The sequence below is a fragment of the Mus musculus genome, chromosome 6, assembly GCF_000001635.26.
Source record: "Mus musculus strain C57BL/6J chromosome 6, GRCm38.p6 C57BL/6J".
Classification (NCBI taxonomy): Eukaryota; Metazoa; Chordata; class Mammalia; order Rodentia; family Muridae; genus Mus; species Mus musculus.
Window position 1 is genome coordinate 130,011,230 of NC_000072.6, and position 16,071 is coordinate 130,027,300.

General features: G+C 35.7%; 1 protein-coding gene across 4 annotated transcripts; it reads right to left on the reverse strand.

Annotated features, from left to right (window-relative positions):
- Window positions 1–1,803: 1,803 nt before the first annotated feature.
- On the reverse strand, window positions 1,804–15,731 carry Klra6 (killer cell lectin-like receptor, subfamily A, member 6). Of its 4 annotated transcripts, none has more exons than NM_008464.2 (8): window positions 15,671–15,725; window positions 13,879–14,015; window positions 12,409–12,498; window positions 11,354–11,572; window positions 7,604–7,743; window positions 5,413–5,516; window positions 2,098–2,252; window positions 1,804–2,019 (listed from the first exon to the last, which is right to left on the reverse strand). In NM_008464.2, the coding sequence occupies exons 2-7, from the start codon at window positions 13,988–13,990 to the stop codon at window positions 2,117–2,119; spliced, it is 801 nt and encodes a 266-aa protein (NP_032490.1). In that variant the 5' UTR covers window positions 13,991–14,015; window positions 15,671–15,725; the 3' UTR covers window positions 1,804–2,019; window positions 2,098–2,116. The 4 variants fall into 4 exon arrangements, with proteins under 4 accessions (NP_032490.1, XP_006505713.1, XP_006505712.1 ...); XM_006505650.3 differs by having other exon boundaries at window positions 1,805–1,998; window positions 13,879–14,017; window positions 15,667–15,731; XM_006505649.1 differs by having other exon boundaries at window positions 1,882–2,019; window positions 13,879–14,017; window positions 15,667–15,702.
- Window positions 15,732–16,071: the final 340 nt, after the last annotated feature.

A 16,071-nucleotide genomic window follows, 5' to 3' on the forward strand; every position in this document is an offset into this window, starting at 1 on the left:
CCTGTCTCCCTCCCAGGTTGCCCATCTCTCTCTCTCTCTCTCTCTCTCTCTCTCTCTCTCTCTCTCTCTCTCTCTCCCTCCTTCCCTCCCTCCCTCCCTCCCTCCCTCCCTCTATCTTCTGTGATTATTTTGTTCCCCCATCTATGTAGAATTGAAGTATGTATGCTTTGGTCTTCCATCTTCTTCAGCTCCATATGGTTTGTGAGTTATTTTATGGGTATTCTGAGCCTTAGGGCTAATATACACTTACCAGTGAGTAGGGACATATGTGTTCTTTTGTGTCTGGGTTACTTCATTCAGGATGGTATTTTCTAGTTTCATCCATTTGTCTGTGCTTTTCATGAACTAATTGATAGCTTTATAGTATTCCATTGTGTAAATGAACCACATTTTCTGTATTCATTTCTCTGTTGAGGGACATCTGGGTTGTTTACAGTTTCTGTCTATTATAAAAAGTCTGCTATAAACATGGTGCAACATGTGTACTTGTTATATGTTGGAGTATGTTTTGGGTATATGCCCTGTAGTGGTATAACTGGGTCTTCAGGTAGAACTCTTTCCATTTTCCTGAGGGACTTCCAGATTTTTTTCCAAAGTTGTTTTATCAATTTCTGCAATATATAAAAATTGGAATGATACAGTAAAGACTAGCATGGCCCCTGTGCGAGGTGGGTCTATTTTTTTACTTCATTGTCTCACTCCTAAAGTTCATTTACAAAATATTAAGGTTAAAAAAAAAACAACAAGCATGCCTTTAATCTCATCACTCAGGAGGCAGTAGCAAAGGATTCTAAGTTCCTATCAGTCCTACAGAATGAGTCCCTGAACAAATAGAAAAGCTGTCTCAGAAAAACAAACAAACAAACAAACAAAAATATTCCAAACAAACAAAAACCACCACCCCAGAAAACATAAAAAAAATTTTCAGGACAAAAAAACATTAAAATGACACCATCACTGAGTGCACCTGAACCTGAAAATGGAGGAAACTCTCAGAGTGGCAGTATCCAGTCAGTGGAGAGGTACATGGCACCCAGATTAAAACATGTTACTGTATCACTACTAACAGTCCTGAGTTTAGTCATTTGTATACAGTTGTATAATATAAAGTGTTGCCCCTCGAATAAAATGAGGAACATGTGTGCCTCAATTTCATTTGTTTGTTTGTTTGTTTGTTTGTTTGATTCTATGACCTAGGCTTTCCCTATATTCATTTTTTCAACAATCCAGCCTTAGCATATTAATTGCCAGAATCACAGTGTAATCTACTACATTTACCAAACTTTAAGTATTGCTACCATTTTTATAAGGTCGAAAATTATATATCAATTAAAGTGGGTAGATAAGACAACTGATGACTGGGTAAATGATATTCCACATATCTTTGAACTACCATTGCAACTGTTTACCAAATTTGATATTATATTTTATGGACAAAGGAAACATGTATAACATTGAGAAAAACCTCCACATGAAACAAAAATCAAAACAAAACTAAATGGTAATCAACTAATATGAAAAATCAAAGCCTACAAGACATTTCTTCTCATAATTGAACTTTCAATTAAGACAACATGTTTCCCTTGACAGTGGTGGGACACACCTTTGATCTTAGATCTTGGGAGGCAGAGCAGGAGGCTTTCTGAATTCGAAGCCAACCTGGTCTTCACAGTGAGTTCCAGGACATTCAGGGCTACACAGAGAAACCCTGTCTTGAAAAGCAGAACAAACAAACAAAAAAACAAACAACAACAAAAAAAGACAATTTGACTTTTCATTAATGGAAACTCAGGCTGTTTCTTTTGGGGGGAGGGGAGGGTTCTTTATTTAGTTTTATAGGAGTTTAAAAAATCAGAAAGAACACAATTCTGAAGGCTTTAGGGCAAAGGGTCCCCTTCACCAGAGTAGATGTGTCCTGTCTCCAACAGGAAGGAAGATGGCCTCTGTTCTGCAAGTTAGATACCAGAGAACAGTCCCAATGCTCTTGCAGCTTTGTCTCTATTCACAGCAGTCTATGTTCTGTAATCAAAATACTTATTTGTTGGAGTCATGAATTATTACAAGAAACAAATAAGGATCAACACATTTCATTTTTACCTTTAACTTTGGTGGAAAGTTAATGAGGAAATTTATCCAGTTTCTTCCCACAAATACAGTAGTGGGAATTTTTACAGTTAGTATCTTCTAGTCTTCTTTTAGATAAAAATACACATCCTCCAGGCTTAAAGTTCATTTTCCTTATTTTCATGTCACTGAAGAGCAAAGACAAGAGTGGGCAACTGGTAAATTTTGAACTTTCACTGAAAAAAACATGATTTTAAAAATTCTATTGGCTAAAGTATACAGAATATAGAAGCCTAAGATCATCACGAAAATATTTTTTCCTAAGTTCATTACAAAGAAATGGTCTCTTATCACACCAAAACTCTACATCACATTTCACACTCACAAGTGTGTTTGATCAGTGTTTAAATCTGATTTTCAATATTTCCAAAGAATTATTTTTCCAATCTTGCTTTTAAATTTATATTTTGTCAATAAGAATGCTAGAACAATAGTAAAGCAGATGTGTTTGGCACACATAACAAGGACTCATAGGTTTGTGTTTTAAGGAGAAAGGACATATTTGAAATATAGTCACAGATGAGTGCTTATAACTAATGTTTTTGTATTGTTTCCCTTCATTCCTAACCACCCCATAACTAAAGGGTCTTCACAGACACATAGTAATCTACTGAATTCCATTTCTGCAACAGAACTCTGATTTCTGCAGGATGATATTTTAGGGGCCTCAACTAACTTTCTATTTAAAAAACTGCAGCTAATTAAAAAAAGTAATTTAGAACACACAAATTACCACAAAAACTGGAGAACTGTTGCATTCTGGGACACATGGGCTACATAGCAAAACTAGAAGTAAAATGGTAATTATTTAATCATTGGTAATTAAGATCCTCTTGTACAAATCAACAGAAATGAGATTTCTCCTCAGGTGGAGGTGTTAGAAGGAGTTGGACAAATCTCATATTGTCAGGGAAGCACTGTTGCTTGTTTTTTCCCCTACTAGTAGAAGCTGAATAAAGAATGTACTCAAAACGGAGATCCTTAATAATAAATCCAGCCAGGCCTAGTGGGACACAATCCATCATCCCAGTTGTGAGGGAATAAAGGTAGATGGATCACAGTTCATGGTTAACCTTCAATATGTAGGATGTTTGAGACTAGACTGGGTTAATGAGACTTTGTCACATGTGAGAAAGAGAATGAAATTCACTGAAACCACATGACACCTAGACTTCCAAAGGATGAGTCTTTAGCAAAATAAAACATTCTTGAATTTTGGATTTAGGATGAGGAGAAATTGCATATTCAACTTTACCAAATTTAGGAATGGTGAAAAAAATTAACAAATCATATAAAAATGAAAAATATATGATTTAGATTCTGAGGGTTCAAGGAAAAGAGAAGATTGTGAACTGGAAAACAGATTAGAACAGGAGAGATTAAAGGATGAGTAAACTAAAACTAAGGATGTATATAGGCCTTAATGAAAACCACTATTTATTAAGCTTATATTTGAAAAAGACAAAACAGACTCCATATTTCTCTAGTGGTTTAGAGTCTTGTGAACATGCGCATGGTGTGTGTGTGTGTGTGTGTGTGTGTGTGTGTGTGTTTGTTTGGGTGTTTGCATATTTGTTTTTTGGGGGTAAATTTTCTTATTGGGATTTTGGGTTGTTTATTTACTTGCTTGATTTTATTTTCTTTTTGTTGTTGTTTTGCAGAGAGTAAAATAACATGATGTTAAGTCTGTAAGAAGGTAGGGAGCAACAAGGAGTGAGAAGGGAAACAGATCAAAGTATATTTTATGAAAAAATATAATTAAAATGAAAATTAAACTTTAGAAAATAATAATAATTACAGAAGATATGAGTTTTTTAAAACAAAACCAAAGTGCAAGGCAAAAGATACCTTCAGAGAAATTACTAACTGCTCAAGGAGACGACAGAGAGCTCCCACACAGAACAGGATATTGCTCCTGCCCTTGGGTTCCATAACTATGAGGTAAGGCCTTGTTGCTGAAGATACTCCCTATCTTGACATCAAGACATGAGAAGTCAATCTCAAAACGATACGGAAATACCTTCCCCTCGGCAGGCAGAGGGTTAGTAGGTTATCTACAGGTTGCAGGGGAGAGAGGTATGAGTAGTCCTATATTCTGCACTGGACCCTGTATGCTACAATGGTGACCTGCTAGGCAAGATATGTTATACGATAAATAAATGTTTTCTTATTGGAACTGAGGCCTTTACCATGGGAGGCAAGCATGCTTGGTGTTATAATCTAAATAAAAAACCCAGTGTTTAGAAGGTCACAGGCCCTAGGGTGGAACTTGTTATAATCTGTCTGCTAAATCATTACTGATTAAGTTAACATTTTCAGTTATATCCTAGACCTGTGATGCTCTCAACCTCCTTCATAGAAGCTTCTTTATTCAGTGAGGCAGAGTCAATGCAGTGTGGCCGAATTGGCCAAAGTGCTTTGGAAAAGTGTTTATGTGCTGAGTCCTGAAGGAGACATCTACATCAAATTCTTAGTCTTCATACCACCAGCAAGACTCAGGAATAGCAGGGAAGAGGAAATTAAAAAATGTAAGCACCAGAGAAGGGGGAAGGCTCTGTGAAATTCTGCCTGCTGGAAAAGAAGAAATTCTGTTTCTTTTAGAAATCATTATTAGGTGACAACTGTTGAAAAAGTGAGATTCAGTTCTTTATTGAGGGTATGGCTACTGGTGGCTTTCCTTGTTCTAGTGCATGACCTACCACCATGTACCTGTTGACAGTTAATTAGGAAGGCAAGAGTTATCATGGCACATGTTATAGAACTGAGTGGGAGAAGTTTCATATATGCTCATATATTATTTGATGTATATGTGGTACTTAAGAAAAAGTAATGTCATTAAAAAAGTTAATAAATAAACTAATTTCTCCAGATTATAGGTAAAAGGATTCATTCACATTTAACATATTAAAATGGAATGTAAGCATACATATGTGTGTATACATAAACGTGCTCTTAGTCAAATGAATATCTGTTATACTCAGACTCATTGTATCTGTCTTGACCATTCCCTCACTTTAAACCATCTTAAGTTGACTTTCTAGTGCCCTTCCCATGTTAGAAAACACCATCGTTACATGTATGCAACACTAAGGCACTTTTAGTCAGCTCCTCGACTATATATATATATTCCTTTTGTAACACTTGATCAGGAACTGCCTTATACAACTTGTCCTTTTTCCTGAGCTCCATAGAAAATGAGGAAAACCATGAGAAATGGAGAAAAGCCTTTGCAGACGACCCTCTCAATCCCCAAGAGAGGGTTAGAGTCTGAAGGGTTCAGAAACTCACAGTTTAGATTGGCCATTGTCAATCCATGCCCACTCCTTTTTTTCCTTATCATATGACAATCCAATCCAGTAACTGTCTGGAATAACCTGGAATTGAAGGAATTTCTGTAAAGGAAACAACATAGCCTATGATGAAATTTCTGTCTGTTGGATGAGAGAACAAGCAGGAAAAGTTCCCAGTATTCCTATATCATTCTCTGCTGTCATGTCCTCCCACCACTCAGTCCCACCATATACATTTTCTAAACTGACTTCCTATTTATATCAAATTTATGTCTGTTCAATAAGCTATTTAAAATAAAAACTTCAAGAGTCCTCAGTTCACGGCATGATTTGTGACTGTTTTTCTTATACCAAGTCTCAGAATTTAACCAAGGTTGTCCTTGAACTCACAATATTACTACTTAAGGCTGGAATGTTTTAGATTTATCATTTTTTGACTGATGTATCAATTCCTTCTATTGCATCTCCTATGTCTGAGATAAGCAGAGAATTCTCAACATAGCAATCTCGAAAGGCCAAGAAGCACATTAATAAATGTTCAAGGCTCTCATCCTCTAGGGAAATGCCAATTCAAACAAAACTGAGATCAAGTCTTACCCCAGTAGGAAATGCTAAGTTTAAAAAGTCAAGTGATAGCACATGCTGACAGAGATATGGAGAAAGAGGAACCCTGCTACACTCCTGGGGGGTGCACTTGTAGAAATCAATTTGGTGGTTTCTCAAGGTGTTGGCAATAGTTCCAACTCAAGAAACAGTTATACAACTCCAGGGCCTATACTCAAAAAGTCTCCACCATCTCCAAAAGATTCATTGTCAGATATGTTCATAGGAGTTTTATAAATAATACCTAGAAATTAGATAATCTTAGATGTTCCTTCACTGAGGAATAGATAAAGAAAATGTGCTACATCTACACAATGGAGTACTATTCAGCTATGAAAAAAAAGTATCATGAATTTTGCAGGCAAATCAATGTAAGTTTTGAACAACTGGAATTGGCACTATCCGAAATGCTGTTGCCTACACATGGGTTAAATTCTTGTAACTGGACTGCGTTGCCTTAGTGGGAGCGCATTCATCTTATCTCATTTAAATATGTTGTTCCAGGTTGTGGGGAATACCTAGGGGGCCCCCATACAATCAGATTAAAAGGGTGGATAGGGATGGATTATCGTAGGGGTGACAAGGAGAGGGGCAGTGAGCAGGATGTAAAATGAATAAATAAAATACTACTACTACTTCTCCTACTGCTATCACTGAGGCTGCTAATAATAATAATAATAATAATAATAATAATAATAATAACAATAAATTTTAAAAATTGGTTATATTTACTGTAGCAAAAGTAAAATTACACTATTATTTGACATTAAATATACTTTTAGAATTTTATTTAAACATCTATTAAATTGACGTATAAATATCATACCATGTTATAAATAACAAAGTTTTCAAGGTGATCCTGCAATCATTTCTCTAGAAAAATACAGTCTTCATATTTGAAAAGATTTTATACATAATAATTAAAAGAGGAAATGGCAGAATCTTGGAAACTTTGATTTCTATTAAATAGTCATTTCTAATGATGGATATCTTTTTTATAGGAAAAAATAATAGTATGCAATAAATATTGTGGACATTTTCATTGGAAATCACTATGGAGCTAACTGGTCAATGATTTAAGTCTACATTTCTTCTATCATCTCATTTTGCAGACAGGACCAGAGCACAACTAATTTCCCTGTTGTCATCTGATTACTCATCTCAGGCAGCCTCATTTCCAGGTTTCAAAGAACAAGTCCTAAAAACAGGGGTTTACTTGGCACTCAATGGAGATAAATGGTTGCCAGTTAGAGGATGTGCTATACCTAAGGATTAGATTTCATCTGGGAAAGACGTGATTTCTGAAGGATTCTCTTGTACACTCCTGAGAAAGGGAGGAGGCTGAAAGATACAAAGGTCTTTGTAGTAATGAATCTCCTCTTAAAAGACTTGTGTCCCACAGTTTTGTTCACATTACAGGAAAATCATAAATGAAAACAAAACAAAACAAAACAAACAAAACAAAACAAAACAAAACAAAACAAAACAAAACAAAACAAAACAAGCAAACCTGGATTCAGTACCTCATTATTCAGGGTTAGAGACAGAGTCTAAGAAAATAAGGGGCAAGTAAGCCTCTACAGTACCAGTTCATTTTCATCGTCTATCTTCACAAGGGGTAAGCTGTAATGCTGGCAGTTCTGTTTACATCCACTCCATGTATTTTTGTTCATGATGAAATAATAACATTTAGTACGGTAGCAGAACCAGTATTTAACACCTGTCCCTACAACAGAGAAGGTAAACGGTTAAACTTATTATTTTTTGGTATTGTGTTTTCATCAGAATATATTTATTAGTCTGTGTTTAAAAAAAGGGGGTAAAATCACATAGTTCTCAGAAAGTGAAATTCTATAATGTCCAAACACCCCTGCACACTCATGATCTATGAAACATTGTTAATACAACTACAGAATAGAAATATTTCCTGTGTCAATCATGGATGAATCATTAGAGAAAATGAACACACAAAAAATATTGTTTATCCTTTAAAGGAAAACAAATCAGCTTGACAGGATGATTTATGCCTATGACATGAGAACTCCAAAGAGAAAGACAGGAAGATCACTAACAGTTTGAGTCCTTCCTTGGCTAAACAATGACTTTCATGTCAGTCTTCTCTACATTGTGTGTTCCAAGTCATCGTGGGCTAGAGAATAACATGTCTCACAACAAACCCAAAAGCAAGATGCTGACCTATGAGACAAACATCACTGAACTTGAGGATGGTATGCAAAGTGAAACACTTTGGACAAAGGACCATACAATATGATTTCATGCAGATCAGGTTTTTTAAAAAAACAAGTTCTGTGAAGCAGTGACTTGTGAGATATCAGGGGCCAGAGGCAGACAATGAGCACTTGCTTCTCAGAGGCAGTTAAACTGCTGACAGAATTCTAGATATGCAGTAATGCATTGTGTCAACACTCATCCACACACTTGTATACAGTTAGCATTGTGCCAAAGTCTGTGCTAAATTCTTTTACCTTCCTGTAATACCTCTACTGGGCATATATCCAGAAGATGTTCCAACTGGTAAGAATGACACATGCTCCACTATGTTCATAGCAGCCTTATTTATAATAGCCAGAAGCTGGAAAGAACCCAGATGCCCCTCAACAGAGGAACGGATACAAAAAATGTGGCACATTTACACAATAAAGTACTATTCAGCTATTAAAAAGGATGAATTTATGAAATTTCTAGGCAAATGGATTGACCTGGAGGGCATCATCCTGAGTGAGGTAACCTAATCACAAAAGAACTCAAATGATATGTACTCGCTGAGAAGTGGATATTAACCCAGAAACTTAGAATACCCAAGATATAAGATACAATTTGCAAAACACATGAAACTCAAGAAGAACGAAGACCAAAGTGTGGACACTTTGCCCCTTCTTAGAATTGAGGAACAAAACACCAATGGAAGGAGTTACAGAGACAAAGTTTGGAGCTGTGAAGAAAGGATGGACCATCTAGAGAGTGCCATATCCAGGGATCCATCCCATAATCAGCCTCCAAAGGCTGACACCATTGCATACACTAACAAAATTTTGCTGAAAGTACCCTGATATAGTTGTCTCTTGTGAGACTATGCCGGGGCCTAGTAAACACAGAAGTGGATGCTCACAGTCAGCTATTGGATGGATCACAGGGCCCCCAATGGAGGAACTAGAAAAAGTACCCAAGGAGCATAAGGGGTCTGCAACCCTATAGGTTGAACAACGATATTAACTAACCAGTACCCCCGGATCTCATTTCTCTAGCTTCATATGTATCCAAAGATGGCCTAGTCATCCATCAGTGGAATAAGAGGCCCATTGGTCATGCACACTTTATATGCCTCAGAACAGGGGAACACCAGGGCCAAGAAGTGGGAGTGGGTGGGTAGGGAAGTGCGGGGGAGGGTATGGGGGACTTTTGGGATAGCATTGAAAATGTAAATGTGGAAAATACCTAATAAAAATTTAAAAATTTTTCTTTTACCTTAAGAGAAATAAGAGAGAAATGATAAAGGTTTTGGTGATGAAAGATTGTTCTCCTGATTATGTTGATTCCATCAGTGTTGTGCCCACATGCCCAAATGTTTAAAGTTGAATACATGGAAATGTGTGCAGTTGGTTTTGCAAGATCCTCTTAATATGAATGTTTTGTTTAGAGAGTTGCTGTGAATGCCCATGGTCTATTAGGTAAGTTTATTTCCAACCTTCACTTTTCTGTGAAGAGGTATCAATGTGTAGCTCAGGCTGAACTTGAAATTTCTGGCACATCTTATATTATTTAAAGTTATCATCGTCCTCCCTCAACCTCACAGTCATTGGGATTACATCATTATGCTATCCTAGACAGGTAATTACGTTATTGTTAAATAATTTCACAACAGCTTTTCTATAGGTTGGAATCCTTCAAAGATTGTTTTGGAGCTTTTTTTTTTTCCTGTCACAAATTTTAATTTATTCATTTTTGTATTTCTTTTTATTAGACATTTTCTTATTTACATTCCAAATGTAGTCCCCTATACCCTCCCCCCTACCTGCTTCCCAACCCGCCCACTCCTGCTTCCTGGTCCTGGCATTCCCCTGTACTGGGGCATATGATCTTTGCAAAACCAAGGGTCTCTCCTCCCATTGATGGCCAACTAGGCCATCCTTGGCTACATATGCAGCTAGAGACAAAGTTTTGTGGGGTACTGGTTAGTTCATATTGTTGATCCTCCTATAGGGTTGCTGACTCCTTTTCCTCCTTGGTTACTTTCTCTAGCTCCTTCATTAGGCGACCTGTGTTCCATCCAATAGATGACTGTGAGCATCCACTTCTGTATTTGCTTGGTACTGGCATAGCCTCACAAGAAAGAGCTATATCAGGGTCCTGTCAGCAAAATCTTGCTGGCATATGCAATGTTGTCTGGGTTTGTGGTTGTATATGGAATGGATCCCCAGGTGGGGCAGTCTATGGATGGTCCTTTCTACTGTTTGAGCTCTGAACTTTGTGTCTGTAACTCCTTTCATGGGTAATTTGTTCCCCATTCTAAGAAGGAACAAGTATCGATATTATGGTCTTCCTTCTTCTTGTATAATGTAACAGTCTTAAATATATTAATCCTGAAATAATGAGAATCATCACATCCTATTTTCACAGAGTGGTGAGAATATATATAAGAACTCTTTGTTAAAAATCTTGAAAAAAATAGTTAGCGATGATTTATAAATGGTGTCAGTAAAAATGTCCAATCACATGCAAGTTTAAGACAGGTTCCTTGTGACTCTTGATCTTTTCATTTTACCAGCCTCATTCACTGTGTCACTGACAGAATTGCAACATTTACACACCATGGTGAAACTCCCTTGTCTGCTCCACTGTGGTTCACTTTTTACAAACAATCCAGCTCTCTCAAAATATGTCAGATAGGAAACACACATACACAAACCAAAAAATTCTTCTTATAACTTCATCCATGTAAATGCTCCATTTTCATATAAAAAGTTCATAAATACATTCTTACTAAAAACTTCCATGTTCTGTCACCAACAAAGTTGAAGACTCAGATTATCCTGTAGATCAAAGCAATCAATATTCTCAAGTGTACTGATTTGTAATTTCCTCCCTAGAGGGCAGTAGGAGTGCCAAACAGAATTTGGCTTCTAGAAACTATAAGATTATCCCAATCCAAATATAGATTTCTGAGTTTTCATGTCACTACAGGAAGTAAGGAACCCCCAAATGATTAACCCAAAGATCACAAACATCTTAAGCTGATGGATGTACTTCAAAGCTTCAGAGAAGAAATAATAGATAATAATGCAATTCTGTACTTATGGTATTCCTCTGCTACATACCTGTGTCCTGTGAGGAATCTAAATCTGTCTTAGTTTCACTGTACCCTCTGTTCTGTTCTCTGTTGAGGGATTCCAGAAGTTCATTGCCTGGCCTAGAGTCTATAGACCTATTTGTCAACATTTCTTCCTTTAAGTTGAAATCACTTTGCATGTTGCTGCAGTTATGGTGGTAGTTTAGAGTTTCATGGATTTCTTGGTTGTGTTGACCATACTGAAAAACTAAATTAATCACAGATATAAAATCTAAATGCTTATAAGAAATACATATCGAAATTTAAGTTAGAGAAAAAGCTTCATGAGGACAGCCAACGCATATCATTACTTTCATTGGTATTTTAACATTTATAAATTAGCACTTCAATTAACTCACTATAGAAACAGATACTTCAATTTTTTCTCTAAATTAAGCTTACTGTAAAATAAATAATAAAGTTGAATAAAATTATGGTTGAAGTAACTTCCATTCACTTCAATTTTACAGCACAAATTTACAGATAATTACCTAAGTAAAATATTCAGTGAATACTTAGCACACTATTAAAATGTGACCTAAAAAAAAACACATTAAGAAATCACACAATTCTTCTTGGAGCATATGGAGTATAATAAATCACATACACAGTTATATTTTAGCCTAGCCTGAAAGTGATTCCCTGTGTTAATATAAAGAAATCCAATTAAGTTTAACTTTAACGTTTCTGTACAGATGATCTCAGTATTTGAAGTAATATAAAAAAAAAGGAAGTCATCAATTCTTTGCACAGGTGTTTATCAAAAAATGTTTACGTTAGATTCACAATCACCTGAGATAGTCCTCAGAAGGAACATGACCAAAAATGACAGAACAGGGGAAACTCTGAGCAGCCCCAGAGCCAACAGATTAAGTATGATAGAGAACAAAACACTCCACTTTGTGGGTAAAAAACATTATAACACCAAAGATTTTTGACTCATCCCCTGATTATAGGCAGAACCATGGACAGTGTGTATAGCTGCATAGTTCATGTCTAAAGCTTTAGGCAGAAGGAAAATAAACATATCCCTCAATTACTCACTCTTTACTGCCAACACTGCAACTGTTATAAGAAGAAGGAAACAGAGGATTCCAAGAGCTTTCACAATGAGCTGCCAGCATACTGAACACTCTTAAATTAAAAAAAAGAAGAGCACATCTCAGTACTAATTATATTATTTCGTAGCATGGAAACAAGGGGAAATTTTGCACAAGTGAATGATACAAATGGACTGAAAATATGCTCTCAATAATTTATTTTTCTACCTAAATTTCACCCATTATAGAAATCCTATGTGTGTGAATTTCCACAAAATTTTGAACTTATTTCAGGCTTGACCTTGTATTGTTAATCCTCTTGACTCAACCTAGAATGAGCTGGATAGCAGGCATGTATCCTCAGCCAGTTCTACATAAAGAAAGGTACATTCTATAGAAGGCACCAAAGGTATAGATACAATCTAAGACAAGATTTCAAACTGGAGCATGCAATCCACAAAGAACAATAACTGAGGATGGAGAGGAAGAAAGAGCAACGGATGTTCTTGAGAAGTGGTAGGGAACCACAGCTGCTCTGGACCTGGATACATCCTGATCCTTGAAAGGGCCTATAAGTCAACTATCTCTTTGTCCATTTATGTTTGAGTTTGCTCTCTGTAATAGCAATATTTTGTTTTATGTAAGGTATTTGGAATCTGAAACTCCTGCCTTTTGTTACCACTACATCGAAGAAGAAAAAGATGTCAGCTTGGAGTACACATGATATAGTGTAAAATGAGTTAAAAAAAAGATTAAAAGTGAGATTTCTGCTTTTCCTTGATAAATGATATTTTCTTCGACATTTTCATGAACTATTACTGGGATTTACTGATTTCCATCCCCACAATCTTGCCAGCTCCTCTTTTTTCATCTGAAACTAATTCCAGTAGGAGATTTCTTGTTCTGATAGACAACTGTTGTTGCCTGTTGCATTAGATGTTGGGGATATTTAAAAAAGTTCCTTTGAGACGGAAAAATTTCAAAAGCTTTCGTGCCTTAGGATTTTGTTTCTCTAAAACATTTGGTGTATTTCTAAAACTCTAGTTTTTCTGTTAGATTTAAAATTTTCAAAATTCTTCTTGACTACTATAAATAATAAAAAACCTTCTAATTGTTTTTCATTTGTTCTTGATTCCTAAGAAAAATTTTTCTTACATATTTTCATTATTCTTCTATACCCATTTGATTTCTTTTGTAGGTGGCTACAACTAAATATAGAATTGGGGCCATGTATTATTCTTTCTTGTTAAAAATTTAAACCTGATTGCTTTATCTTACAACTAAGATTTGAATAATTTTGTACAGGATTACCATCCAATTAATACTTTTTTCTTTCCTCCCATACTTGTGCATAATCAAACCCCAATGAGATGGATCATTATAGTTTTACCTAGAAGCTAAGAATATTTCTAATTTTTAAAAGTTTAAAATGCATTAAAAAATACATGTGATATTATATACTTTAAATACTTACTTCTGTAGCCAGCTTCTCTGGGCCCTTGAGTCTCCTCATGCCTTACAAGTTTCTGCAACCTTGAAGACTTATGAAGTCTCACAGTTGAGTAAGTGACCTCCGGCTCACTCATTGTGGGAGTACAAGAAGTCTGTTCTCTGGTAAAATGGAGATTTCAGTGAATTCTAAGAAAAATGTTAAAATGTTCACCTATGGGAACATAACTGCATATGATGATACAGAGAGCTTAAAAAGGGTAGAGTCTGACTAACTCACTTAACAATCCAAACACCCTGACATGGACTGATCCTAATTTCCATCACAGGTAAGAACTCATTGTAGATTTCTGTTAAGTTAGTTTATCTTTCTAATGGTAATAGCAATTATTGCTACGAAATATGAAAAAGATTAAAACTTTACTGAATCATTCTACCATTGATACAGCCTATTTGTTCAAAATATTCAGCACATAAAAACACTAAAAAATATCATTGAAATATGTTTAAATAATTCTTTCAAAGAAAGGCTCAGGATTTTAGGAATAAATAAAAATGTTGTTTTAGAATTATTTATATATTTTGATAATACATAAATATTAATTGTTTCTCATTTTTTTTATTTATGCATGACTATCAGAGTTTCCCAAAAATTAATTGAAGATTAATTCTGCAGGGAATCCATGGCACATAAATATATATTGTCTTGAAGCCCCAATCAGCTGAGATGTCCAACCTCTTCAACCAGCCATATTCTATTCATTCTTATCCATGGTTGGACCTGGCAAGTGAATTCAGCAAGATAAGTTCCTAATGAGTGGGATAAAACAGACTCAGAAAGAAAAATGTGGTATAATCTATCTCATCTCAGACTTCTGGCTCAAAGTCGTCACAAATGCTTTGTAACTTTTAGTAACTGCAGCAAACAGAAAGGTCATAAAGGGACATTGCAAGCTAGGGTGTGGGAGCAACAGAGAGAGGTATAGAGGATACAATGTGAACTTTTAATCTCAAATCATTCCATGTACATGCCAAGTCAAATATGATAAATACGCACATGATGTTGCAAGAGGAGGCTATATAAAAATACATTTTGCCTATATGCAGTACACATTAGCTGATGCCCATGGATACCATCTGATAGTAGACATCAATTTATTTGTAAATAGTATTTATAACTGACTTTACACTTACATTAATACCTGAGCTGAGAGCCAGCAGATAACAAATGCAAGATGCACATGTGAGAGAATTCTTGTCTAGTTTTTCAATTTATGAAGTTTTCAGAATTGATTCACAATTTGCATTGACAAAAAAAGAATCCTTCCATTACAGAATTCTTTTTCAAAATTCTTATTTATTATTATTGTTCTTCTTCTGGGTGAACTGAGGTGCACATGTCCAGAAGACAATTTTACTAAGTGAGTCCTCCCACTCTACCTTCATGTGAAGTCCACGGATCAAATTACGTGGTCAGTCAGTCTTATATAGAAAGTACATTTACACACTGACCCGTTTTACCTGGATCATATTATTACATTTTCAGATGGATAATATATGAACATTTGATGCAGTTATAGAGTAATGAACTTCAGAGATCCCTGTACCTTAATTTCTTAGCACACAAGTCACAGTATACTCCTAAGAAAACAGTTAGTGCAGAATAACAGTTGTCACATGCTGCCAGAGTTAACCTGATCTAACACAATAAAAAGTGCTTCCCCATCAATCCAGCTCTCACATCACAACACCTGAAATTCTCTTGAGTATATTTGATCGTTTGGTAGAAAAAAAAAAAAGGCAGTTACTTTTTTTACCTGTGTCTCTACCGGAGTGATTCTGGTGAGGGAAAATTTGTCTGTAGAGTTGGTGTTTTCTAGTCTATATCCCCTACAAGTTTCAAAAATGAAAGACAGAACTAAATTTCCACCGAGTGATACTCAACCTCATGATTTTCTGCCCCTCCTCTTCATCAAAGCAAAAAGAGGAAATTGCTTATTGCAATCTGAAACAACATATAGTATCAGGTGGACAAAACAAATGTGAATAATTTATATTTGAAGACAGAGATGATGGACACTCCTGCTGAGAGGAGAAAGCATTGTCTTTAGCAAAACAAATAGGAAAAAGTGGGAGAGAAGTTCGTAGGCTAATTTTGTCATAGACTGTTGGAAATTACATTTAAGTTACTATTTTTTTAGTTATTCCTTGAATTAGA